General features: G+C 52.4%; 1 protein-coding gene across 1 annotated transcript in view; it reads right to left on the bottom strand.

Moving 5' to 3' along the window:
- Positions 1-27,632, bottom strand: part of LMX1A (LIM homeobox transcription factor 1 alpha) — a 42,848-nt gene extending 15,216 nt beyond the window's left edge. Inside the window, exons 1-2 of the mRNA XM_051806842.1 lie at positions 27,486-27,632; positions 26,708-26,894 (exon numbers count right to left, since the gene is read on the bottom strand). Coding sequence (XP_051662802.1) covers positions 26,708-26,894; positions 27,486-27,561 — 263 coding nt within the window. The 5' untranslated portion in view covers positions 27,562-27,632. The remainder of the gene's footprint in view (positions 1-26,707; positions 26,895-27,485) is intronic.

Below are 27,632 nucleotides of genomic sequence, written 5' to 3'. Positions count from 1 at the left end.
TGTTTTCCTTTATTAAACAGAAAACCCATGTTCTCCCCCAAGGACTCTCCGAGCTCTCGGGGATGGGGCTGCAGGAGCTGCCGTTTCCCAGGCGCTTAAAATTCACGGGGTGTTCGTGCCGATGTGCCAACGCGGCGAATTCTCATTAGGAGGTGGCCAATATCCTGTCGAGCTTCCCGGCGCTCCAGCGGCTATAAAAATCGCTCGGCTGTATAAAAGCTAAACAGAGTAAACTAAGTTGGACACAGAGACCAGCTGCTTCAGACCAGCTCGGCAAACAGAGATCCGCGGGAGCACACCGGGCGCTGCCGGCAGGGAGATAGCGTTCTCCCGGCTGGGTTATTTCTTGCCTTATCTTTTATTTCCCTGCGCTCCAGCTCACCCTCAAGCGGGGTTTTGCATAAATATCATCTGCGTGTGTTGTCAGGTTGTTGGGATGGGGTTGAGGTTTTTGTTTTTTTTTTTTTTTTTTTTTTCAATAGCATTTCCACAATGGGAAGCAGCTGTTGTGGTTAACAGGCTGCTCCGGAGCAAAAGCTGCGCTGCACATCGAGATATCTCAGAAGAGGCATCCTTCATACATAGCTCTGTGCACTAGAGAGCACTATAACATGTGTTTCCATGAAGTTTGTTAACTACTCGGCTGAACAAGCGCACTGGAAATGCCAGAGGAATATGTTCTGGAATGAATGGAAATATTCATCTAAAAAGACATTAAATTTAAGCCATCTTTTTTTCCCCCCTGCTCCACTGAGCTCACGTTGCTGCACTCTTCTAGCGTGTGCTCTCGGGATGGGGTTTTGGGAGAAACAAATGCCTGGGGTGTGTTTTCCAACCTTGTGGCACCTGAGACAGGGATGAGGTAACAGATGACGGCACACAGGGGGGTTTCTCGTGCCATCAGTGGTCTGGGGACACGGCAGCAGAGACAGCCTGGCCATGGGCAGCAGGTCATCAGCCATGATCCCTGCAAGTGACCTGCTCCCAAATGACTTCTCGTGTGTGGAGAACCAGAGCTGCTCTGCCTTTTGTGGGCCTGAGCATCAGCGTCCCAGAGGTACTGAGCATCCGTGGGGTTCAATAAGCCCCGATGGGCTCAGTCTTATAATAAACAGGAATAGAGCCTCAGGAAATTTTGATTATTAAGTGTTCGAAATTTGCTTGCTTCTCTAGAGCTTTTTCCTCTTCAGTCTGAGGACGTCTGGGAGGGAAGTTTACATTTTTAGCCAACATGCTTTTGAAAAATTCAGTAATACACCAGTGCAAATTCAAACCTCACTTTGATTTCTGTGTAGCGACTGTGTTTTAATGTGACTTCAGTAGCCATGAATGCCCCCCAAAAAAGGCTCTGTTGCAGTAAATGAGCAGCAGTCTCAGATCCTGACATAATCTGAGGGGTCAATATCCTCCATGGGGAGAAGATGCTCAGAAGGCTCCAAAGTAGCCTAAAGGTGCTCAGCACTCGAGCTGGTTAAGAGTTTTCCCATAAAATCATTTCCCTTCATTCTGCTTGCTCTATTTTATACAAATACATATATATATATATATACACACTCACACATACATATACATGTATTTAAGATTTTTTTCTGAAAAATCTTAGCTTTCCACAGAGTTTTTTTAAATTCAGCCATGAGCCCAAGGGAACCTCTCTGGTTCAAGTCACTTGGGTACTGAAGGGCTATGCCCAGGGATGCTGAGCCACATGGAAAAGAGGGACTCGTGTGCTTTGCTCCCGCTTGGCCAAAGCCTGGGCTGGATGCCATCTCACCACTTCCTACCCAAAACTTTTTTCTGGAGCTTTTTGATCTGAAAACATATATTTTCTTTTTTTTTTTTTTTTCCTTAACTATTTTGATTTTCACACCAAGGCACGCTGAGGCTGAGCACTGACATGCTGGAATGTCCTTCCAGGCAGGAACTATTGATGCTCTGCCCCACACACCTCTCACACCACACAGCACCCACAGCATTCCCCAGTGTGTTCCATTACCAGGGCACCAGAGAAGGCTGAGCAGGGACATTGGAGCAAAGAGCAGAGACCCCGACAAGGGGAGACAAGGGTGCAAGGACAGTCCTGTCCCCTGCGCCACCACTGGGTTTATCCCACTGGGTGTGGGGATGGTGCCAGCTTGCCAGGCTACCTGAGACAGATCCCAGTGCTGCCAAGGCACCAGGATGAGCTTTGGATGGATTAGAGGGCAAAAGCAAACACACTTTCTCTAGGAGACAGGTTCCTGCCACTTGCCTGCTCAGGGTTATCACAGCATCAGGGGCAGCAGCCCTTCCCAGCAGCCTCGGGTGGCCGCAGAGGCAGGATATTACTTTGTTGCTTATTCATTTTATTGCTTCTGCTTTCTAAATATTTGCTTGGCAGGGAAAGGATTCCCTTTACACCGTATCTGTTTTTACAGGTCAATTGAATTTCTGGCGCTCTCAATCCCTCTTTCCCTCCAATTGCATTTGCAAAACAAATATTGATTGTACCAATTAGCTGCGAACCCCTCGTGAAAGATATCTCAATGCCTTCAGCTGGGAGAAGGCTCTCCCAGCTACTGGATGTGCCAGTGGGATGGGAGTCCACAGAGCAGCAATGTCAGGATAGGGCTCTGCAAACCCCCAGCGGGACCCTCTGGAAGACAACGGCAAGAGTGACATTGCTGATCCTTTTAGCTAGAAGGCAACACCTTTGAAGGGTATTAAATTGAAACTGGGGTGTCCCCTCACACCTGAGACAAGTGTAAACTACCCTGTGCCCACTGTTCAGTCTGCAACCTAATGATTGAAACCAAGGGAGACCACTAACAGCACCAACAGCAACCACAAATATATCCAGGTAGGAAGTTAGACCTGCTAAACCACAAAGCCCCCCATTCCCAGCAGAAGCCTCATGTCTTTCACTGCAACACTAAACACACCAGCTCATTCATTAATGGCATGAAGCTCTGGCAGGGAAGGTTTAGGTTGGATATTAGGAAAGGATTTTTCACTCAGAGGGTGGTCAGGCTGGAACAGGCTCCCCAGGGAAGCGTCACAAGTCTGCCAGAGTTCAGCAAGCATTTAGACAACACTCTCAGGCACATGGTGTGATTCTTGGGGGCATCCTGTGCAGGGCCAGGAGTCAGGTTTTGATGATCCTTGTGGGTCCCTTCCAACTCATGATTCCATGATTTGGGCAGAGATGGGATAAGAAAGACACCTCCCTCCCACTACTCAGGTGTTGGGAAGTCCCTTCTTTTTCTTGCCCCTTTTGTCTGGTCTGAGATAAGCAAGTGGCTTTGGGCAGCAGAATGAGCACAGTTCTCCTGCCTGCCCCAACATCATTTGCTCTGTGGAAAAGCTGGCAGATGCCCTTTTTTAAGAGATGGACTAGATCATAATGATAAAGGAGTGTATTCTGGGGTGCTTGGCTGCAGAGCAAAAGACCATGCTGACACCTTCTTTGCCAAATCACATCCTTTAAATAAAAACATAAAAAAAGTTTTTCCCCAAGCATATCTTTAGGGCTTCCCTAGGCAGCACTGGTCTTTTCTGAGCTGTCTCACAAAAAGCAACAGGCACGTTCAATCAAGCACCATGTCACACCTCATCACACTGATTTCATTAATCTGGGTTTTATTTATGGCTTCCTTCAAAGGTTTCATCAAAATCCCCAACTGCCAGGGGGAGAAGGGAAAGACACCTTGGCGGATAAACAGCCGGGGTTAAAAACTTGCTGTGTTTTGCTCTGACACAGTCTAAACAACTTAAAAAGGAATGAGATGACCGGATCGCAGGATGGTGCGAGGCACGATGGGGATCCCTCATCCTCACATGCACCAGTCTTTGGTGACTCTCATCTTCTGCTGGCTGTCTCTGGGACAAGGGTCTGGGATGGCGATGCCAGCCCTGGTGTCACTCCAGCAGGAGCTGTGACACAGCCCCACAGCTCACAACCCACTGATGGCCACTGGCAAAGCATTCAGAGCACACTGTTAAATGTGTCCTGCCTGTGTCAAAAGTCACAGCCCAAGGCAAAGGCACAGGTCAGGGGGTGGCAAGGGGGGGCTGATGGATTAGCCATCGAGGCAGGACATGGATTAGCCAGTCAGTCTGCAGCCTGCCAGGGTCAGCACATGGATTACCCTGCTGCAACAGTGCAGGAGAGATGCTGGGCATGGCCAGCCAGTGGTCCATCCTGGTGAGGACTCCCGGGCTGCCCAGCCTCAAAAAAGCCTCTTTTTCCCACTCTCACCCTCAAAACAATGCTGCAAATCCCAGAAAGCAGAGACAGTCTTCAGCCTCCTTGATAGCCCCTGCAGCCTAGGAAAGGTAGATTTCCCAGCCCAGCCCAGGAGTGCAGGATAGGCCCTGGGAGAAATGCTTTTTCCCCCGAAACATGGGATGTTTTTTTCCCCCACATTTCTCTTAATCACAGTTGGTAGAATTCAGCGCTGGGGTAAATGAGACAAGAACATCCTCCCATAGCCACACCAAGGGCACAGAGCCTGGTACCCACAGGGTGGTCAGGTCCCCCCTTCAAGCTGAGTTACAGCCAGGACAGAGATGTGGATATATAAGATGCTGACATAAGTATACGAGCCAGTCCCCTCTGATGAGAGCATGCACACATCCAGCGTCCCGGGGCGGAGGGTGGGAAGCAGATGCCTGGTCAGAGAAAGGAGGGACCAGCCATGAACCACTCACACTGCTCTGCAGTTTGGACAAGCACAAGGCTGTTTGGCTCCACGTTTTGGGCTCGGGTCCATCTCTCCAGTTTAAAGCAGTTGAACAGAGCCCAAAGGCTCATTAAGTCGGTCTGCCTAGAGCTGGTTCCGCTGCCAGGATATTTCATCCCAGCATAACTCTGATGTTCCCCTTTGTGGCTACAAGGAATTTGGGGCAAGTGAGAGGAGGCAGCCCCCACGGCCAGGGCAGTGCTGCCAGCTCCCAGTGTTTCACCTAAAACGCATGATAGTGGGTGCTGGAGGCCTTGTGCCCACAGCCTGGAATTGGGTGAGAAGCCCACCTTTTTACTTTTTCCCTATTACCTCCTCCCATTTTAAACTTCCCTGGGCTGCAGCAGGAACAGGAGCTCTCAGGACAGCAAGTCCCACGATCTTGGAAACAACCAAGCAAAGGCAAAGAGCCTGGTATTTATCCTCAATCCATGTCAAATGACATGATGGGAAAACTAAGGTCAGGAGCAGTTATTTGTTTTGCCAGCCTGTCTCCGGGACGCGCAGAGCAGAGGCAGCCTGAATCCCCCTCCCTCGCACCAAGCAACACATGCACCCATTCCCCCCCAGTGACATCCCTAAGAAGATGTCACTGTGCCACCTCCCGGTCTTGATGGACCCTCTAAAGGTCAGCACCGAAGGCATGTCCACCACATATGGTTATTAGTTCTCCGTGGGTCCATCCATCCCTCCACCACAGCTGGGTGAACAATTCACAGTGCATAAATTTATCTAGCAGATCTCAGCCCACGTGCTGTTTGCTAACAGTCTGTGGAGAGGCTATATTTTATCCCTTTGGGTTTCTTGGCCAGCATTCAAGCTCCTGACCCTGATTTATTCGCAATCGGTCAAGAGCCACATTTCGTCTCCGTAGGCCACGTCTGCACGCAGCTATTCAGAGCACGTGGCTCGATGTCCTGCAGCAGCGCTGGGACAGCTCGCCATAAGGCAGCCCTGGCTCTCTGCAGCACCTCCAAGAGGTAACTGGGGGGGGGAGGGTGTGTTCAAAAATAGGCTCTGCGGGGGCAAACCTTGCCTGATGAGAGCAGCGTGGCCGGAACAAACCGCACCTCTTCTGCGCACGAAGGCGATGAGAGCTCCAGATGCCGGCCCAGGCTGGCTCACCGCCTGTCCTCATCCCATCTCACCATCTCTTTGCCTACCTCTCTGCCTATTTATAGTCATGGAAGACCTTTGCACAGTGCCCAAGCAGCCAGAGGGTTGAGTGTATAGGCGGGATGGCAAATGCCGCTCTTTAACTTTCCAAAGCCCTCTTCTTTTTGCCTCCCAAGGGGGCTGCCATGGAAAGCCAGGCATGACTTCGTCTTTGAGACAAAACCTTGGGACCAGCTAGAAAACGTCTCTCAGAGCTACACCCTGGTCCCAGGGGTTTATAAAGCACCCTATGCTGCATCTCAGCAAGTTTTTCCTAAGGGAGCAATCCCACCCCCACACACGTGAGCATCCATCTGTGGAACACAATCAAGATGATGATGAGAGAGGCACAGAGTAATCTGCAGAATTCAGAGGAAAAGAACAATGTGAAGGATCAGGGTTAGTATTGTGAAGGAGCAGGTTTAGTATCAGCCCTGTCTGACATCTTCATTGGCAATTGCAATTAGGGACTAATTAGCATGTTAATAACATTAGTAGGAGATAATAAACTGGAGAGGATGGAATGGAGCAAAACAATTTGAAGAGGACCCTGGAGAGACTGAAAAAAAAAAAAAAAACAAAGGAAATTCAGCTTGGAAAAATGCAGCTTCTGCTATTCAGGGGAAAAACATCCGGAGCAGATGCTGCAGTGAGAGGAGGAAGGAGGGAGCAGGGAAGCGGAAAGCAGCTCGGTGTGGGAGCCCAGGAAGGAGGCAGCCCACCAGCTCCCCTGCAAGCCAGGTCCCAGGACTTGCCCACAAGCGGCTCAGTGAGCAGGGCAGTCTGTGAGGTTTCACCACGAGAGTGGAGAAGGACCAGCACCACATGCTGGTGGTCAACAGGGCATCCTGCTGGGGTGGACTGGCACTATGTAGGGAAAAAAGTATCCCAAGCAGAACAACTACATGCAACTTGACTTCACCTGAAGCTGTTTCCCCCTGCCTGAGCTTGGAAAGCCCCACTGCACGAACATTTCCCCTCTGAGCTGTGGCTCTGTGCCTGGCTCCCAGGGGGATCTACCCCATCCGGGAAGGCAAAAGCTGGCAGAGAGCTGCCCCTCTGGCCATGCTGATGCCCCCTGTGTCTCCTCCATCACATGAGCCCCCAGACCACTTGGTGAAAACTGCCTCGTCACTGTTTTATGGGCCATGGTATGAGGGGTGGACCCTGAGGGTGGAACACCTCGGTGGTCCCAGTATCACTGGTATCACTGCTAGTCTACACTTAATAGTAAAATGGATACAATTGTTTTCTTGTGTGAAAATACTAGAACTAAATGACCAAAATGGAGTAAGCCAAATGCCTTTCTTACAGAGATCCTCGTGGACCTGTGCCTCTTGGTGCAAGCCAGGTGGCTGCAAAACCAGGTAGGACACGTGTTCATGGAGGGGAGGATGGTGGGGCTGCAGCCACTCTCACATTGCTCTGGGAGCCCGAAATGAGACAGACAAAATGGCACGAAGCACCCCTTCAGCGGTGATCCTAACCTCTCCATTCCAATGGCAGGAAGGACTTTGCCCGTCCCTGAGATGCGCAGGGTGAAGAGGAGAGCTCAGACAGGCTCGCCTGATCTCTGCAGCTCTGCTGCACCAACAGCTCCTTCTGCCAAATAAAAAACAGCAGCTGACAGGATTGCACGGAAAGGGCTGGGCTCATTAAAACACCCTTCACCCTGACACACAGCTGCTCCTTCGCCTCTCAGCTAGAGTCCTACACCCCCAAACCCTGGTGCTCCCCAGCTGGCCATCCCTGGGATTCCCTGTCTTTTCTCCCAGTGCCTTATAATCCAAGCAGACCAAACAGGACCTGAGTCACTGCCACTTGTCCCCACCACCTGGGGACAAGGAAAGTCACACCAGCCATGTCACAGTGTCTCCTCCAAATGGCTGCGGTCACCTCTGATGTCTCAGAGCTCAAGCCCTTGCCTGGACCATTTGAAGGGTTTAAAAATAGAACCAATTCAAGGGAAACCCAGAATCCTAACCCACCAGAACCAGTCCTACAGCAAGCACAAGCTCTGGGCTGTGCAGCTGACCCACAATGGGAAGGGGCAGGAGTTTTATTGTCCAAAGGGGGATTGAAGTGGTTCCTGATACTCAAGGATCTGGAGGCAAGCAGGGAGGAGGGGAGATGCTTTCTCATGATTTGTGGGCTGTTCTTGGGCTGTCCTTGCTGCCAGGTCTTGGGCAATTTGATGACTTTTGTTGCAAACTGGAAGAACAGGAGACATATGTGAAGGAGGAAACTTGCATTCCTCTCGCCTAAGAAATCCCTTCTCACTTTCCCCCAAATCACACATACACCCAAACTCAGCCTCTCCGGGCTGGCTTGGACACCAGCTCCCCTCCCACACCCAGATGACCTACTCGTCCAGAAATGGCCAGGGCCCGTGGCTGGGGCGTTATCCTCTCCTCCTTCCCTTCCCGTGTCCTGCCTGCACAGCCCTGCTGACAGCCAGGGCAGGCAGGGGAACCCTTCACCTTCCGCTGCCGAGCCAAGGGGTGAAAAACACCAGATAAAAACAGCCTCTCCCAGCAGCATCGGTGCAAAGGGGACCCCACACCTCCAAATCTCACCCCAGCCCCTCTGCAAGCTGCATCCCAAGCACCTCCACACCACCTCTTCCAGAGATGTCCCCAGGGGCTTGCAAACGTGGATGTTGTATTTCTCTGTCCCTGTTTCCCAGAAAACAATCTACACCAGCCATTCTCTGCCCCTGGGAGCAGTGGCCCCCGAAGCCAGACATGGATGTGACCCAGTGGGTGGCCGGACATAGTAGGGGACGTGGCCCACCAGGCCACCACACCTTCATTTCTGCAGCATCTCCCTTCCTCAGGTGGCTCCTCTGTCCCTGAAAATCCTCTGTGGGATGCAGAGGTGGGAAAGGATTCACACAAAGCTGAAACGCAGCGGTAACATCACCTCGGCCATGAGGCCGTGTATGCACAGGCAGAAAGCCAAAGCCAGCCCAAGTCCGCCGTGAAAGCCTGTGGGGAAGGTATGTACCAGGGGGAGAACCATCTGAGCAGAGTCCAAATCAAAGCAACACAGAGCCCTTGGCTAGGGAACCAACTGCCAAGGGATTCTCCCTGCTTATTTCCACAGCGTGTTACAACTGAAGCCTAAGGATGTCACCCGCTGAACACCTCCTGAGGTGGGGAGTGCAAAGAGTGACCTGCATGTCACCAGCATGGAAAGGTTCCTCCAAGCCACCTCCTGAGAGGGAGAAAGCAGGGGACTCATTCCAAAACAGCCTTGTGGCCACCACAAGATATTCCCACATCTAACTACATCTCACAGAAGGCATCCATAAGGCTGATTAAAACTCATCTCCAAAAGAAAACCCCATCCCCCAGGGCCAGCCGTGCCACTCTGGGGAGCTTCTCACTGGTGAAGAGGTGAAGCTGAGACCGCACATGAAAACTGTGGGGAGAAGCCCAGCAGAGCTGGGTTAAGCAAGACCCTGCAATCTGGCCCTGGGTGCTCACCTCTGCAATCTTGGCTTTGCAACAGGTTTGCAGGTCCATTTAACAAAGTGAGACAGAAAATTGGACACCAGTGCCTGCTCAGTGGAGGGAGAGCCACCCTGCTCCAGGCCCACCTCACTGAGGCCTCCTGAATTTCTTTTCCCCCCTTTCTAATGGAGAATAAAGACAAACCCCAAGCTCAGATCCAGACCAAACACAACCTCACACGTGTTCAAGAGGAAAGACCAGCACCAGAGGGGTAGGAGCGAAGCACAGTCCTCACACAGACCTTTCCACCCACATTTCCACACCCAGCTAGATACAGGGCTTCCCAGCTGGGGTGGGACCCTTCTGGGTAAGAGGAGAAAAGGCTTTGGGGTGGATCCTGCCATTTCCTATTCCAGGAAAGCCAGAGCCTCTTTGAACTCTGTCCTTCTGCTGGAGAGAACGAAATCTGGAGACACAAAAACACACCCCCCGGTGCTAATTTAGACTTACACCTTCCCCAGTGTCAAGCACTGGCATCCTGAAAACATCACCGACCTATGCTTGTGCCAGACAATTCCACAACAGACGGACAAGCAGGATGTGATCCGCTACGCCAACATTAACAGGCAGACGAATATCAGCCACTAGATTTGATCTTTCAAGCCCCAGTGCCTTGCCCCAGGCAGCCAGCAAGACTATTATTATGACTCAAGGCAGCCTGGCCTCTGACTGCTTTCCCTGCAAGCACTGCCCCATGGAAGGATGTGTAATTCCCACCACGGTGCCCCTCATTGCATAGATATTGGATTTGGGAAATACTTTTTTTGCTGCAGGCGAAACAGCTTCTTTCCCACACCTGCCCTTTCAAATGAGAGTGGTTTAACACTGTTTGCTGAGTGAAAAAAAGCCATCGGCATCCCCGAAGCTGGCCCAGCCCCACCTCTCTGGTGTGGGGGAGCTGAGGAAGAGCAAACCGGTGGAGGTAGCAAGCAAATGAAAGATGTTGCTGGAGGGGGGAGGCAGCAAACAGCCCCACGTGCCAGCATCTCCCTGTGAAATAGTTCAGCAGCCCCATCCGTGGGCTGGGGAGTTGGCAAGGAGGGGCTGGGGCCCCCCAGACACTTGCAAACAGGTTTAGAACAGCTCACAGCAGGAGCAGAGAGACAGATTATACACCAGGGCAGACTGTGAAAGCGAGGTAGACACCATCTCCCTTGCTCTAGCAGCTAAATGTCTTCCTGAAATGTCTCCCTGAGCTGGGGTGAGCCCACAGAGACACAGGACCCACACAAAAGGCTGCAAGGTGCTGCAGTGCTGCTGCAATAGGTACTGGATGCAACAGGCATCCTCGACCCAGCACAAAACAGCGCCCTCCCGGGCTGCTCTTCCAGGAACCCCTGCAGCTTTACAATGCACATTTGGATGTAAGAGGACCCTGTTTGCTCCCTAGTGTCGCGTGTAAATCTCATTTTCCAGGTTGTAAACTCCCTGGTCGGTCGCTGAGGCGAGGACGCGCGGGGTCCTCCCACCACCCTGTTCTGATGATCTCAAGATCCTCGAGGGGGAATCGTGCCCGGTTTCTGCAAACTATGACCTAACCTAATTCCCTCCATCCCATTACTTCAGGATTTACAACACACAACCTCCCCTGAAATGGTTTCTGGTAAATTCTTTGAAAGCTCTTCTGGTCCTCACATCATCGCCAGGGTCAGCCACGCATTAATGGCAAAGCATTTACGTGCCAGGTAACTCGTTCCCCAGCAAATGAGTTTGCTTATGCTTTTTAAATTCAGGAAGCAATTAATAGTTGCCACAAAAGCAACGTGCTTGTCTTGGGTGAGGGCCATAAAGCCCTTGCTTGCCTTGGGGAATTCCGATGCCTCCGTCTCCACAGGCCCCTTCCACAAGTGTGGTGGTTGCGAGGTAAATTGTAATGCTGAACACCTGATGCTAGGAAATCTTCATGCACCCGCTAACCTCAAAAGCTGTGACTCCAACTTCCTCAGCCAGCTTCAGGTGACTATTTCAGGAAACAGCATGGCCAGCATCAAAAAGTCAAACAAGCACAAGACCTGAGCATCTTCCAGCTTTCCTTAGAGCCAGAAAGGCTGTCTGGCAGTGAAGATAGGGGAGGACTTCACTGCATCCCCTGACTCTTGGACTTACAGCTTTAAAAACCTAAAAGTCACAGATAATGAGGATGAAGCCAGGTTCCCAGCAGAATCTGTGGATCTGATGAGGCATCCTGTAGAAAGGTGGAAAACCCTGGTCCCTGGCGTTTAGCATCCTCTGCTCACACTGAAAACCCAGTCCCTGGAGTCCAACAACCTCCATTCACACTAAAAAAAACCCTGTTCTCCATAGCCCAGCATTCTCTGCTCAGATTGAAAACCCAGTCCCTGGAGCTATGCGTTCCGCACTCACCAAAAAACCCAATCCCTGGAGCACAGCATCCTCCACTCATGCTGAACAACTGCAGCACCTGGAAAGTGAAGGCAGAAGCATCCACCCCATGGTGCTTCCTCCTTCCTGACCAGCATAGATGACTCCCAGGGAAAGAGGATCCACTCTCTGCCTCCCACTAAAAACATCAGCCGGCTGCAGAGCTCCCCAGGTTTTAGGAGACAAGCTCCCTTTCCACGCTGGCCCCCTCTCAGCCATCAGAAAGCAATGATTTCCAGGCTCGCCCCTCTGCACTAGACTTCAACCAGCTGCAGACAGGCCCAGGCATATCCTCTTCCTAATCCTTCATGCACAATCCCTAGACAGTCCCTGGCTTTTATTATTTTCTGGCAGGAGATAGCACCACGTTAACCCCCGTGTGCAGGCTGCAGCCTGAGCATCTCTCAGCACATCCCAACTTGGGTCCAAATTATAAATGAAACGTTCATGTAACAAGAGAACTGGTGAGGGCCAATTGCCCATTAATATTTTAAACATTTAATTCTTATTTAACGATCTGTCCAAACAGTCCCTTCTAATTGCTTGATAAAGTGATGGGCCTAAAACATTTATTTATTGATAGAGACCATGGGAGCCTCTTCCCTTGGGGATGGCCATGCTTTCCTGTGGGATGTTGAAAGCCAAGGAACAGAGCAGGCAGCATCATCGCTGGTTATCCATTGGGACAAGGACCCGGAGCAACTCACCTCTGCCAGTAGACCCTTCCCTACTCAGCAGTTCCCTTGGCTTAAGGGATACAAGACAAATTCCTTGCTGCAATACGTTTTAAAGCATGGCGAGTGAAAAAATATTGTCTACATGTTTGCTGAAAGGCCCTGTCCTTGGCATGATGTTGTGAAACTCTCAGGGGATAGAGCTGCACCTGCACAGGTTCTGGCTAAAGGCAGTGGTTTCCAGATGTGGAGACAGCGTGTCAGTGGCACACGGGACACGGGCAGGGTTTGCATCCCAGGAGCACACTCTGCAAGGGGAGGTCCTGAGATGGGGTCTGCAGCCTCAGCAGATGGGAGCAAAACAGCCTCCATCTCCAAGCCTGAGTTCCTGAGGCACCGGAGGCTTTATCCTAGGAGGGAGGAGAGCCCAGTGAGAGGCCCAGCAGCCAGGAGAGGCTGCAGCCAGGAGCTGCCCCTCCGGCCCCAAGCTCAGCACTGACCTTGAAACGCAGGGCGGGCGGCTGCCATCGCTGGCATCATATGATCTGTTACAAAACACGACGGGCTCTACTTAGAGGTTACACGCCACAGGACAAATTTAACACCCGAGAGCGTTCCCGATCCCACTGCAAGAATTCCTGGCAGGGGCTCAGTAATCGCCCACTACTGTAAGTGGCCAAGTGCCATCACATTGGTTTGGCTCCAGGACCTTGTTCCTTACTTCTGGTGGGAGAGACAGTTCAGCTGATGGATGACACCACACAAGATGATGAATGCCTCAGGGGCAGGTGGGCCCAGAGAGCAAAGGGAATCTGGAAAAGATGCTGTTCCCAAAAGCCTTCACTTGTCTGAGAAGGTACTTAAGGGCTGCAATTAAAAACCTGCATTGAAGGCAGCCCGACTGTGCCGCTCTCTCCATGAAGAAATCCTTGGTGACAATGATTGGAGCATCATCATTCAGAAAAACAAGCAAATGGAATTAAGGCATCCTTAAAGGATGCCCAGTCCATAGAGGCCAATGGCTGGGGACTTTCTGGCCCAGACATGAGAAGTAAAATCTCAACACTAGGAGAAACTGTCCCTGCTGCCATCTTACCAGCTGTACACGAGCTCTTCCAGAGCCACGCTGGCTGTTTCCAAAGGTGGAGCAGGCGGATGCTACTCTGAAGCAGAGCTGTGGAACAGCACAGGGTAGGCAGGGTGGGAGAGCCTCTCCCAGCATCAGATCTGGTCACAGCTCAGCAGCGAGCCAGACCCTGCCGCTCCCTCCTCCTCCTCTCCTTCCCTTTCCTTTCGACTGGCCCCATCCCTGCATTTCTGGAGCGGCAAGAGTCAGCTCTGCCGATGCTGCTGAAGGGCCCTGAGCCAAGTCCAGCTATAACCTCAGGATAAAAACATCAGCTCTGAAACACAGCAACGGGAAAAACAGACAGGCGGCCACGTGTGTGCACATGAGGACTCCTGTAATCAGGAGAGCTCCCCCTTTAGCAGTGAGGTTCGCAGTAATGAGCAATTTGGATTCTGATTCTGGAGTAGAGGGGTCCTGGGTTTGGTGAGGGTGGGCTCACAGTGAGTGAGATGGATGGTGTTTCCTTCCAGCCCCCGTGAATACAAACCCAGGACCTGCTGCTCCTATTCCAATTTGCCCTCGAGCCCACACCACCATCCAGGGTGAGTGCTGTTGTGACAGGCAGGTGAGGATGTTCAGAGCAGGACCATGTTGGGTCAGGCCGCGGGTGCCCCCCAGCACCTCATGAGAAGAAAAGACCGGATTGGGAGCAGCAGCATGGAGGCGATGGAGCCGGGTCAGACCAGTGACAAGACGACAGAAAACGTCGTCGGGTCAGCAGCTATTTTTATCTGCAAGGACCAACACTTAATACTCTCCTATCTCCCACAAAATGTCACTTGAGCTCTGGCAGAAAGTTTACACCGCTCGCAGACAAGGGCTGAAACCCGAGCACGTAATCCCTGCTCCAGTCAGAAGTTTTAGTGGGATTCGCAGCGTCTGGACAGGGGAAGCTGAGAAAAAAAACCCTTTCCCCTGAGAAATGATGGCTGTGGCAGAGGAGAAACGGGATGGGCAGGTCCCCTCCTGGCACCACGTCCCTCTGCAGAGTCACCCACCACATCTGCAAGGCACAAGGGACTTTGTGAGCCTTGGAGCTACATTGTGGCCTCCTCACTAACTCAACCAGACTTTAGCTACCCTTAGAGGGTCTTCAGCAGAAGTGGGAATGGGGAAAGCAAGGCATTCAACACCCTGCTCGCTAAATGCTAGAGCCCCCAGGGAGATGAAGGGCCAGAAGGAGAAGGGTGGGTTGGGCAAAACCCACAGGGGGATTTTGCAGAAAGTCGGGGGCAGGACACCTCATCAAGATATCACTGCCACCCCTCTTGGCAAGTCCCCTCTCTCCACCAAGCAGCTCTAATTACTTCAAACACTTCCCCCACTCCTCTCCCACCTCCATCCCCTCTCATACCGAAGCCCAGACCCAGATACGCCTGGGGTGCGAGGAAAGGAGGCTTTCCTCACTTAATAAAGCCAAGGTAGAGAAACGCCGTTATTAACAGCAGCCTGGCTCCCCTCCCTGCCGACGGCAGGAATATTGCACCGGCAATCCCGTGGGAGCACCCTGGCGCTGCCCTGACAGCAGATGCAATAACACAGCCCTGGAGCTGCCCTTTCATATTGCAGCGAGTGTAAACGCCGGGGGGTCCTCTCCCAGGTCCCCCCTTACATCACAAACAGTGTTTAGTAGTAGGGATGGATGGATACCTCCTCCCTGGTCAGGCTGGGAATAGCTGGGATTTGGGACAGCATCCTCCGGAGGGCTCTTCCCAGGAGGGCAAAAGAACAGGGAGCAAAGAGGTCCGGGCAGGGACTGCGGCAGGATAAAACGTGTTGTGGCACAGATGTGTCCAGCATGCTCAGAAAATTAGGGTACCGTGCTAAGGGCTTCCACAGAAACTCACAGGAGGTGAATTTTAGAAGGGATAAAAGGCACGAGCTCACGTGTGCTTTGGAGCTGCCCCTCAGCCGCCCCCAGGAGGCTTTTTTCACATCACACTGTCTTTTTCTTTAGATTAAAAAGACTGTACAAAGCAGACAGGATGGATATACAGGCAAGGAGAGGAGCCAGCAGAGGACAGGGTTGGGCGAGCCCCCATGGGCTCCGCAGCCCCCGGGAATGCTGTGGGATGCCGAGAAAAGGGATGGTCATGGCTTCCCAGCAGGACACAGAGCAACTCGGCACAAGCAAGTAATAGATAGTGACAAGGAAAACCAGCTCCACTAGCCCCAGAAATCTTCTCTTACAGCAAGGAGTGGAGTAAAAACCTCAGGGAATATCCTGGAGAGGCAAAACTTGCATTCTTGAGATGGCCAAGAAGTGATCACATCTATCCCCCTCCATCTCCCATTTCTAAGAGCCATTTCTGAAGCACCACCGGCCAAGAAACTTTGGTTCATTGGACGTGGTTAAAGAGAAAAACGCACACAAAAAACCTTATAGCTGAAACTTAAATAGTCTCTACAAGCATCTTGCATATTTTTAAGGACACTAAGGAAATTCACTTTTTTTTTCCCCCCCTATTTTTTGGACTTAAAAAAAAATGCCTGAAGGGAAAAAGTTATTTAGAACTACTTAGGAAACACAAAGGATAAAAAGCCTGTAATTATTTCTCTGCCAAGGGCTTGTCAGATTGAAAATCCCCGCTCTTGAACCACTAATCCTTATGGAAAAAAAAATGCAGCGCCGGCAAGATGCATCTATGGTCGACTTCTGCTGCACTTTTCCAGCACAAAGACACTAAAGGGAAAGGCATAGATTTGGGTGTCATTTCATTAGCCCCCTTCACCCACAATGTGCCTGAGACATGTCCTTGGCTGACTAGGGAGACCTGCAAAGCACCACCCCAAGGCTGCTCTGGCTGGGAATGGTGCTCTGCAGGCATCAGGGAGGGAAGGACCAAGGCTGACACTTGGAGGCAGAAGTGCCAAAACAGGCAAAAATAAATCAGTTCAAGGTGGGGGTATACTTACTTTAAAAGCCAAGGATCCAGGGAGTTCCTAGGATTTTTTTGTTATGTGGTTGGAAATAGCATAAAGACATTATTGGCAGAGAAACAGCACTTCCTCTGGAGAATGGGGATGGGCCATCCCAGCAGAGCTGGGTGGATTTGGGCCTCTAGTTTAGCAGCCAGATTCATCACTTCACATCCTCCTGCCTGGATAAGGATGGGTGGTATCAGTGCCTCTGAACCTGGTTGACCATGGAGAAACAACACCACAGAGCTGATTGTGTCCCAGCCCAGTAACCCTCCCCAGCTTGAAGCATCCCTGACAGGCACTGAGAGAAGCGAGTTACACCAGGCAGAGGGGGTGAGCCACTGGGATCCTGCTGCACCCCAGCACCCATCCACCAGCACTGCCTGGGCTTGGAGCTGCAGAGCAGAGGGCCTCTGGCACACAGGCATCCGGTATAGGAGGGGACAGGAAAGTTTGTCCCTGCCATGGGCAGCCTTCCCCCTGCCAAGCATAAATATCTCTCCTGGAACTACATTCCCCATGCAGGGCCCTTCACTCGTCTCTGATGTCTTCTTTCATTACTTTCTCCTGATCCATCTCCGTAACAGCACCTCCCATCAACGTGGGTTTTAATGTCCTTGAGGTAATGCATGCAGGAAGCCTCTCCTCCTTTCTGGTTAACCCTCCTTCCTGGGGCCAGAGCTGAAACAAGCTCGGACTCAAAAGCCCAACATACAAGACTTCAAGCTTCATTAAACTTTTAAGTCGGTCCGCTGAGACCGCTCTCTCAGCCTTCCGTAAATATGGATGCAGAAGGAAGGGGCAGCATTCACCTGAGCAGGCATCAAGGAGATTCAAACACTTAATGGCTTTCCTAATCAAGCTCCCACATCCACATCACTGTTTAAAAGGATCTGCTCGATATCACTCTTGTGAGCTGCCGGGCAGCAGAGATGGTGAGATACATATAATTCAGTATTTCGGTTGTCCATCACCAACCCAGCCGGTCACACACTTGGCACAGGGGAGACTCAGGACCCATGAGCCTGGGCTGCCCCACCGCTCCAGACTCCACAGGCACCCAAGCCAAGAGGATGGCTGGGTTCATGGACACTGTTCAGGTGAGAAACATCTTGCTCTCCCTGCAGCCAAGACCTGGAGTTCAGCATCTCCACCGAGAAATTCAGACCTTCGCTTGGCTGAATCCTGTGCTCCAGAGGAGTCTCTTCCTCCCCTTCAGCCTTTGCAGGAGCCTACAGAAAGTGGTCTGTAAGCAGAGAGGAGACAGTCATTCCCTTCTCAACACCCAGTGCAGGGCTGGGGTCCTGCACACCCGACATACACACAGCACAGCTGCCACTCCTTCCTCTCTTGTTGACTGGATGGTCTTCTCCAAGATCAGAAACGGAAAAGGTGCCCTGGAAGTATGTTGCAGGGCAGTTCCAAATCAGAAGTCGTTGGGCAAGGGTTTTGGGTTTGTGCCTTGACAAATACCACCTCCACTATCAGCACCCATGAAATTATTCATCAAAATCACTTCCGTGGAGGCAACTGAAAGCACATGCCATTTCCCTCCTCCCGTTTAGATAAATCACTGCAGAGGTTAGCAACTTTTTGCCTAGCTAAGAAGTAGTTTTCCAGGAAGAAAGACTTAGCAGGGCCAGCAAATGTCAAGCAGAAATTTTGACAACAAAAGCATCCCTATGATTTTACAATGGCAGGGGTTGGAGACAAGAAATGACAACACTGACTCTTCCAAATAAAAAAAGCTGCTGCAGCTGAGAACTGCCTTCAGGTCCCTTAACCTATTTCTCTCTCCTTTCCAAGTTTTTCGTGTCAAAAGCTTCCCTGAGCTTTCAGCAGCAAAGAGAAAATCCCCACCTTGGGCGATGCTATACAGTGAAAAATCAACTTAAAAAGTGGCCCCGCTGGCCTCAGGCAGGGAAGAAGTCATCTTCAGTACACACAGTCTCCAGGTTCACCCAAGGAGCTCTGAAGCACAAAATCAGAGGAGAGGTTGCGCCTCCCAAAGAGATCAATCACATCCAAACAGTGATTCTCGGGGAATGGCTCTTGCCTCTTGCTGTGTTTTTAAGACCCCCACTTTGCTCCCTTGCAGGGCAGAGAACCTTGCCCAGAGGGATTTCGGGGGCTCTCCACCCCACTGAGATGGTTGGTTGTCATTCCAGAGGAACAGACGTACCGGGGAGAGAGATTTTGCACGGTGCCGGCGGGGGCGGAGGACAATGGGCTGAGCAGCGATGGTCGTGTGAAAAGGGATTTGTTCCGCTGTCAAGGACAGCATTAGGAAATGAAGCCCATGAGGGAAGAAGAGGGGTAAGGAGCAGCAAGAGACAATGTATGGACAACGGTGACAGGGAGACAGCTGGGAAGGATCAATGCCGAGCCCTGACGGGCTTGCAAAGCACGAGTACCAACCGAGAAAGCCTCGTCCAGCATCCTCTGCCCTTCCAGACATTTGCCCCAAGGAAGACAGGATGCCTCCATGCAGGGCGAACTTAAATCTGCAGCCATAGAGCCACGGTAACCCTCGGACAAGGATAAGCATCCCTGCCTCCTGGGATGTGCTGCGATACAGAGGAGAGAGGTTCTCCTACTGATTTGTGCCTTCTCCTATCGATCCACACCTTAACCACGCCGATTTGTGCCTGGGAGAAGCTGGCATCTCTGCAACACAAGCTCTCAATCACCTTCGGTCAAAGGTAGTCCAAGGTGGAAAACACAAAGGCAAGCATGACATAAAAATTAGGCATATCTGGAGAGAGAGCGAGAATTCATATCCAGCATTCAAACCTGCCCAGCAAGATGCTCAGAGCACTTATGATGATGAAAAAAGCCTTTTTAAGCTAGATTCGTATTTCCAGCTCCATTTCACGGGTAAAGGAGCCAAGTCTCAGCATTTTCTCCCACATGCAACTATGGTACCCAGAGCAGGCACCAGCACAGGAGACCTGAACCCAAAACAGGATCATATTCATGGGCAGGGGAAATGCTCTACTGAAAACAGGTAGGGGCATGCAAGTACACAGTGCAATGGGAGAAAATAAATTGTTTGCATTGAACAAGATGTGATTTCACCCCTGTATTAAGAAACACATGTCATCCTCCTGCAAGCTCCAAGCTTTGTGGGAGAAACCCCTATTTTCAGGTAGCCAGCCTACAAAACGTGACCCTGAAGGATCCCTGACAAGCTGAAGAAATTGGTCTTTTGTTAATAAGACCCCGACAAGACAGATAAGCAAGAAGACAGAGTAGCCTGATAGAAAACACCCCAAATAAACGGAGCAGGGTGCCACCAGCCCAACACTGTGTCCCTGCTGCTCACACAGCCCCGGCACAGCACCACTCAGTCTGCCCAACGCCTTTTGCAAAAGCTTCGACCTCTGGCTGTCCGTAAATATTTGGGGTGGGAAGCCAGGGATTACAGAACCCCTCTCCTGGGCAACCAAGGTTTCATGATCTTAAAAAAAACACCCACAAAAACAAACACCAAACCTCAAACAGAGCTGCAATGAGATGCCTGCCGGTTTCGCAGAGACACGCGAGACAACCCGGGTGCATCGTTTGTCCCTGAGGAGCAAGGAGAAGATAACCAGAGACCAGCTGCCTTCTTTCTGCCTAGGCAGTATTACTTCCAGGTTAAAAAGTGTTGAGGAACAAAACTGAAGTCCCAGGCCAGCATCATGATGGCCATAGGCTGTCACACTCAGGGTTTGCTACGTCAGGGAGCACCGCTAGAACCCCTCACCTCTCCCCTTCTGAAATCTCAAACAAATATACAGAAATTCGAATTTCTCACAACAACACATTTATGAGAAAAAAAAAACAAAACAAAAAATGTTGGTCAACACCAGTATTTCACCCTAGCAAAACCCAAATATTTTCTCCCTGCTCTAAATACATTCTTTATTCCTGTTATAGAGGAGGTGCTTGATTAAATTGCAGGCAGAGGCACAGTTCTCCAGCCCAGGCCCCCTCTCCCTGCTTCCCATTTGCATCTGTAGAGGGCACGAGCCAGAGACAAAACAGAGCACAAAGGGACGAAGAGCATCTTGAGAAGAAAAATACCCAGGACACTCCTCTCATTCCCATCTCCATCCATCTCAGCAGAAGCCTCTTTTTCTGCAGACATCCTCCAGCACTGAGGGGTGCAGAGAATCCCCCTGGTTGCACGTCATAGGATTCATTAGAAGTGGGGTACTGTGAATCCAGACCCAGATCTGATCCAAACCATTGGGTTTTCTCCCCTCCTCAGCCAGTAGGACTTGCACCCTCGTGAGTAGCAGAGACCAACTCTCACCCCGTGAAGTCCCATTTTTCCCCCTCCAAGGCAGAGGGTGCTCTGGGGTCCCCCCAGCCACAGCTGGGGTGAGTGTGCAGGATCAGAATCAGAAACCATAGGTTTGGGTATGTTGAGGCCACCCCACTGCTGCCAGTGGGGATGGGGGCAGCCAGTGGAGATCAGGCTCCCCATCAGCACACGCAGCCACTGGCAAATCCCGCCCGCGCGCTGAGCGGCCTTCAGCACAGCTCACACCCAGGACCACCATCCCCTCTGAAATCAGCTGGGGGTGACCACACCACCAGACTCAGAGCCTGCTGGAAAGCTCCCCGAGGAAGCACTGAGCAAGAAACCAAACTGTAGGCTCTCTGAAAACCCCGGCTCGGCAAATCCCTGCCTGCGCCTGGTGGCTGCGAGCAGGTGAAGAACCGGCGAGGCGAGGGCTGGTGAGCTGGGGCAGGAGAGGACCCCAGCTGTCTCTCCAGCTGGTGGAGACAAAATTCTCATCGAGATGAAACAAAACCCTCTTTCTTCCCCAGTCGATTTCTTTTTGGTGCCTTCCTCAGGACTGCAAAAATCTGAAGTTCCCCCAGCTCTAAGTGCCCTGTCAGCGCTTTTTCTTTCCCTGTGGGGTGGGGAAAGAAAGAAAAAAGGAAAAAGGGGGGAAAAAAACCCCATAGTAGGTCCAAAATAAGATGACAGAAACCATGAAGAGTCCAAAGGATTCTCAGGTTGTGGCTCTGATGACACTGACCTGGCAGTGTCCAGGGTCACATTGCTAACGAGCAGGAGAAAGGGGGATCCCAAAGCCACCCCTTGGTCCCCACCATGGAGGGACAGATGATGAGTATATTCAACTGCCTCACTACCAGTCTGCCAAACATCACTCCCTTCCTTTCTATGAAACATTAATTGTAAAATACAAATCTAATTAAGGGCAAAGAGAAGGGACAAGACGCCAAATCACTTCTCCGCTCCCTTTGGAAAGGGGGAGCCCCACGAGCAGGAGGACAGGGGTTGGTGCAGACAGAGGCAAGGCGTATTTTGCTTGCCTGGCATTTCCAGAGTGGATCCCACAGCGGCCTCCGTAATGCCGCTCTCATCGCTGCATCCCGCTGCTTCCCTGCTTTTCCACCCCCACTGGCACAACAGGGCAACTTAAAAAACAAAGGACCGGCGCCTGTCCCAGCCCAGCCATACCAAACACGGTGGGGGCGAGGCCAGATTCAGTTGCCCCACAGCCACACTCATCCCAGCCCACAAAGAGTTGGTACGCTTCCTCCAGGAGATGTGGGTGAGGACAGAGAGGTGCTTGCTACAGGAGATGAGGTGCTAGGTGGGGATGGAGAGCAGGCAAGAAGCAAGGAAAGCACTAGAAGAAAAGACTGAGGGATGGGAAAAGAAATATCAGCAAGAGGAACCTTGTGCTACAGAGCTGGCATGTGCTCTGTTACCCCATCAAGACCAGCCTGACTGTTCCCAGTGCCTGGCCAGCTGGAGAAATCCAAGTCAGCATCATCTTCTCCACAGGCTGCCCTACAAGAAGGGAAAAGGACCTACTGTTGCACTCTAGCTGGGCTGACCAGTGGCTCCCCGGAGGGACAACTCTCTCCCATCAGTCACAAAAAGCGCAAAAAGTCCCACTTCTCCAGGCGAGCGAAGGCAGAGGACTGCAAATCACCAGGACAAACCCATCAGACCACAGCAGCTCTCCAGCTGGTGGGACTAGGCTGTGCTAAAGTGTTCAGCATCACCTTCTTGGTTCAATCCGTTTGGGATTATCCCCTCACAGCCCTTCCGGGCTGGGGAAGCAGCGCCAAGGTTTGCAGCTAATTGCGCAATTACATTCATTACCCACGTTAAGCAAGATAAACAGCCACCATGCTCCAAACCTCTTCCCCCTCTCTCCTCTACAGCAGCAGCTGCCAGAGGAGCCTCCAGCGGGTGAGAGGAGACTGCACTGCCCCAAGCCAGAGGATCCATCCGCAGTCTGGCAGGACCACACTGCCAGGGATTCAGGCTCATTCCTTCATATGAAGATCTCGGATGTGATTTTAAAACCCAACACTGATGGGTTTCTCTGCATGTATGTTCTTCTGTGTTCACGTTCAGAGGGTGGAAGGATTTATCTTTTTTTTCCTTTGCAACCGGATGCGACTTCTCATTTTATTTCACAAAGGAGGAGGTGGAGGCACCCACGCAACCCCACGACTCCGGGAGCAGGGGATTTCGGAGCCAAGCAAGGGGAGCTTTGTGATGACGGCGCAGAATCTGGCAACAGCACAGAGCCATCAAGCCGTGCGAAGACAGGGCGAGCATCACACAACTGCCTCCCTCGGCCGGGGAGCCCGGCATGGCGGTGGCGGCTCAGGGGCTGCAGCCGCCCCTCCACTGCCGGCGCCCACATGCCAGGCCTGCTCCGAGATGTGCTGGCCATCTGCTCCTGCCAGCCGGGGCTGGGGCCGGGGCTCTGCGCCGTGGCTGGGGACGTGCCAAGCCGTCCCGCCGTCGCCACGCTCCCCAGCTGCGCCCCCCGTCACGACCGCACCGCTGTCGGCGCTCCCGGCCCCCAGAACCGGCCGGCGGGGTTCCCGCACACCACCGGCATCACCTGCAGTGGGGTTGCCCCTGTGGCTCCAGGTCGTCCCTATGGCTCTGGCTCTGTTTGGCCCATGCAAACCCACTGTGAAACACCTCTAGGCAGGCAGGGCTCAGCCATTCCTGTCCCCATGCAGATTTTAAGCTTCTGGAGCAGTCCAGCTCTTCCTGTTGTTTCCAGCACTCCTCCCCATTTATGGCCAGGTTTAATACTGCCCCCCAAATCTGCCACAACAAAAGCCCATTCCCCTGACCACCACCACCGGGGCCCCACGGCCAAGGCACGTCCCCAGGGCCACTTTGCAGTCAGGGAGCCGGCCAGGGCGAAGCCTGAACCTTGTCATAGTTGAGAGTTATCAGGTTTGGACAAGCGCCGGGGGCTGCCGCGGGATTCGGGATGTTCTGTAACGAACGTCCTCTGCCCCAAATAGACGCTGTCCCAGGGGCACAGGCTTGAGCCGTCCCTCTCCAGGAGTCCTCCCAACCAGCGCTGGGGAAACTGCTCCAAGAGCAGCCCCCAATTCCCCACATTCCTGGCCGGCATCGCTATCCGAACTGCCCATGGGTCCTGCGCTGCAGCACCCCAAAGCAATGCTAGCCTGGCATCCTCAGTCTTTAGTCCATCGTTCTCCAAGTCCTCTCCCAAGGTCTTCCTCTTTGTGTCAGACAAAGAAATGTAAAACATGTGTTTTAACAAATTATTCCTCAGTTTCTAGAGTCCAGCAAGTCAGATGCTTGCTTAAACCCATCTGTAACACTTTCCATGGGTGTATTTGTAACTGAAGGCATAACTCTGCCGTCTTACACTCTGTCATTAATCCTCGGCAACCTTGTTACAAACTGAGCTCAAACAGAGAGTAAAGAAACACATTGGAAAATACCGAGCAGACTCATCTCGGGCAAAACACCCCAACAGTCACCATCTGGAAGAGAAATCCCTTCTTTCGAATTAAAAAAAAAAAAAAAAAAAAAAGAAAAGAAAAAAACACAACCCCAAAACAGCAACACACAGGCTGGATCCTGACCCCTGCCTCAACACCCCCAGCATTTCACACACAGACACCCCAGCCCTCCCACCCGGCGGGCTCCGCTGTGTCCACGGAGAGGCCTCGGGAGCCCGGCTATGCCGCTGCCGCAGGGACCGTCGGCCGCTTTTACACCACCGCGCTGCACAAGGAGTGTCAGTCATTGCGGTAATTAACCAGCTATCGGCTCGAGATAATGAGCTCAGTCTGAGAGCGGCAGCTCTTACTCTGCGTGTTTCACACTGAAACCCCCATTATCGGCGTCGGCACCGCAGGCGGAGCAGGCACAGAGCTCCTGCACCCGGAAAAATGCTCAGGCTTAAGACAGGACAGGCAGTTTGGGCAAAGAAAGAATGTTTTTTGTTAAATACAGAGTAGTATGTAAAGCTTGGCAAAGCCCAAACAGTTCTTTGGGACTCTGCTCCACATCCTTGCCATCACCAGGTAAGGAGTTGGAGCACCGGCACAGCAGAGAACACTGACAGGGTGATGGAAGAAAAAAGGACACAGACCCGCAGCCCCATGCCAAAATAATGAAATAAAACTAAATTCAAGTGGACAATAACATGATAGCAAGGGGCAGGCGGGTGCAGGACGGGGACAGGTCAGCGGCAGTTCAGGGTTAAAACCATCACACCTCAGGGAAACCGCCCGTCAGAGAGCCTGCTCCCCAGCTCCAGGAAAAGTCACCAACCCAAACACAACTGGGAAATAACCACGATAAATGGTGTTACCACTGGAGCACGGGAATAATTTGTGACACTTTTTTTTCCTGCAATCATCCTTGTCCATCCCAACAGTGAGATGGGCACAGCAAGACACCAACTGCGGCACTGATTTCTTTCACGGCCAAGAGACATCAGCGGAGGGTTTCAGGTTGGAGCCGCTTCCAGAGCTCGGAAGCTGCACTCAGGATTAAAATCTATACATGCCCCAAGCTGGAAAGGCATTTCTAGGTAATATTCACCCCAATTCCCCCTCGACGCTCCGAGCAGAAAATGAGAATTCGATTGTTTTGGAAACGTATGGGAGCCAGTAGCCAAATTTCTACGGACAAACAAGCAGCATGCCCAATTCCAACAAATTTTTGCTTACAAAAAACCCACCCCGTAACACAGCTCTGTCCTTCCCACTCTGGCGGCAGCTAATTCTTCCGCTCTTTCGTAAACATTTGAAAACAAGGTCACGCGCACAAATTCTGCTTTCAATTTGCCTTGTATCCATAGTGATTAAACTCAGACCCACAATACAGGACTTAAAGGAGGGGGAAAAAACCCCCAAAAAAACAAATTTAAAAAGGCCTGGAGCAAGGCTAGCCCCCGGCACACTCGCCAACTTGCTCAAGGCCAGGGACGAGAGCACTGCCGACGACTGTTTTCTCGTGTAACAGTGACATGGGAATTAAATCCTCCGGGCTCCAGCAGCCCTGCTATCACCATAGTGAGGGATCCAGCCCCCCACCTACAACCTCCTCAAGGAACAACCAGCCCCGAGGCAACAAAAATTTAACGGCTTCGAAACCCAGCCGGGGAGTGGGGTCCAGAAAGGACGGCAAGAGCGGGATGAGCAGGAAAAAACGAAAGCAGCTGCAGGAGAGGAAAGACTCCGCGGCCTTCTCCCCATTCCCACTGGAACGGGTTTTCTTTAAAAAAAGGAAAAATAAATTTTCTCGCTGTCTTTCCCCCCCAGCCCCACACTTGCCAAAGGGGGAGAGTCGGGGCTGGAAGCTTTAACCACTTCCATCCAAATTTCCTCTCCATCATAGACCCGGGCACAGGCAAAGGCCCTGTGTGACAGTCAACATTCTGAATTCAGCAGGGCCTTCCTTAGTTCCTGCCGAGTGCCTCAGTTTCCCCATCTGACCCAGGAGGGAACAATAGCATTTCCCTGCCTTAAGGATATTAGGAAAATACCCTTGTCCAGGACTAGGTCAGGGAGGATATAACATTCCTCCTCTAGACACTCAGCAGGAAAATAAAACCAGAGGAGATAGGAAAACACTTGGCTCCATCCCTGGGTAGACCTGGGGTTTCCATGGGTCTCACAGGCTCCTGATAAAACATTCCTCAACTCCCAAAGCACAACCCAAGCACAACAAACACCTCCAAAGAGGGGAGAACCAGGGTGCACCAAAACTGCAGGGGAGAACCACAACTTGCCGTGCAGCACAGTAAGGGCTGACACCTCTTGGGACACACAGGGCAGGGGAAGTGGGGAGCAGCAACGGGACACCAGTCTCCCCACCCCGTCAGCAGGACACTGGGAGCAGAGAAAGGGGGGGCTCTCCAGGGGCGGAGGGACACTTACTTCTCGTAGTCCAGCTTGCAGTAGAGCTTCTTGTCGCGGTAGAAGCAGGTGGTCTGCAGGGGCTCCTTGCAGGACGCGCACTGGACGCACTGCTCGTGCCACAGGCTGTCGTTCAGGCGCAGCAAGAACCGGTCCGAAATCACTCGCTGACACCCTTCACACACCGACTTGGGGGTCGCGGCTCTGCCTGTGGGGAAAGACCTGGGGGTTGGTATGGGTGGAAGGAAAGGCAGCCGGGGAAACGGGCTGGGCGAGGGACGGATGGGGGGGTCCTGCGGCTTTCGCTTCCCCCGCCCAGGCTGGTGGGTCGCGGGGGGACGGGGGAGTGCGAGGAGCCGCTGCGGGATCCACGGGGGACCTGTGCCTTAGGGCAGCTCCGAGGGGGGCACGCCGCCCCCAATTTCGTTCCTCTCGGAAAGGCGGCAGCGGCGCCGCGGCTCAGAGAGACGGCGATTGTTTCAAACCGATATTAAAACGAAGATAAAAAGAAAAAGTAAATTATTTATTGTTAGATACGAAGGAAAGGCCTTCGCTACGTGGGGGTTAGGAGGGCACACAATTTAATGCCATCGCGGAACGAACGGGGCGCGGGGAAGGCGGGCGCCGGGCGCACTCCCCGGGAGAAGGCAGCGGCGCCGGGCAGGGCTGCGGGCAGGAACGAGCTGGTGAAAGCTGTCCCCGGGCCTCCCGGACCCCGGCGCCCATCGTTCGGGCCCGCCTGGCCGTGCCCCGCCCTAGGAGGGGTCCCCGGGAGCGCAAGTGTGGTGCCCCGACTTACCCAGCAGCGAGGAGAAAGGGGCCGCGGGATCCAGGGCGCTCTGCAAACTCTCCTCCATCTTCAGCCCGTCCAGCATGGTGGGGAGACGGGCCGGGCCAGGGGCCGCGCCGCCCGCCTGCCAACACAGCCCGGACACACCGCGCTCAG

This window comes from Manacus candei, unplaced genomic scaffold (genome assembly GCF_025592945.1).
Source record: "Manacus candei isolate 608988 ecotype Guabito, Panama unplaced genomic scaffold, ASM2559294v1 h1tg000005l, whole genome shotgun sequence".
NCBI lineage: Eukaryota > Metazoa > Chordata > Aves > Passeriformes > Pipridae > Manacus > Manacus candei.
The sequence above is the reverse complement of the archived record's forward strand: the minus strand, read 5'-3'. Positions and strand labels throughout refer to the sequence as shown.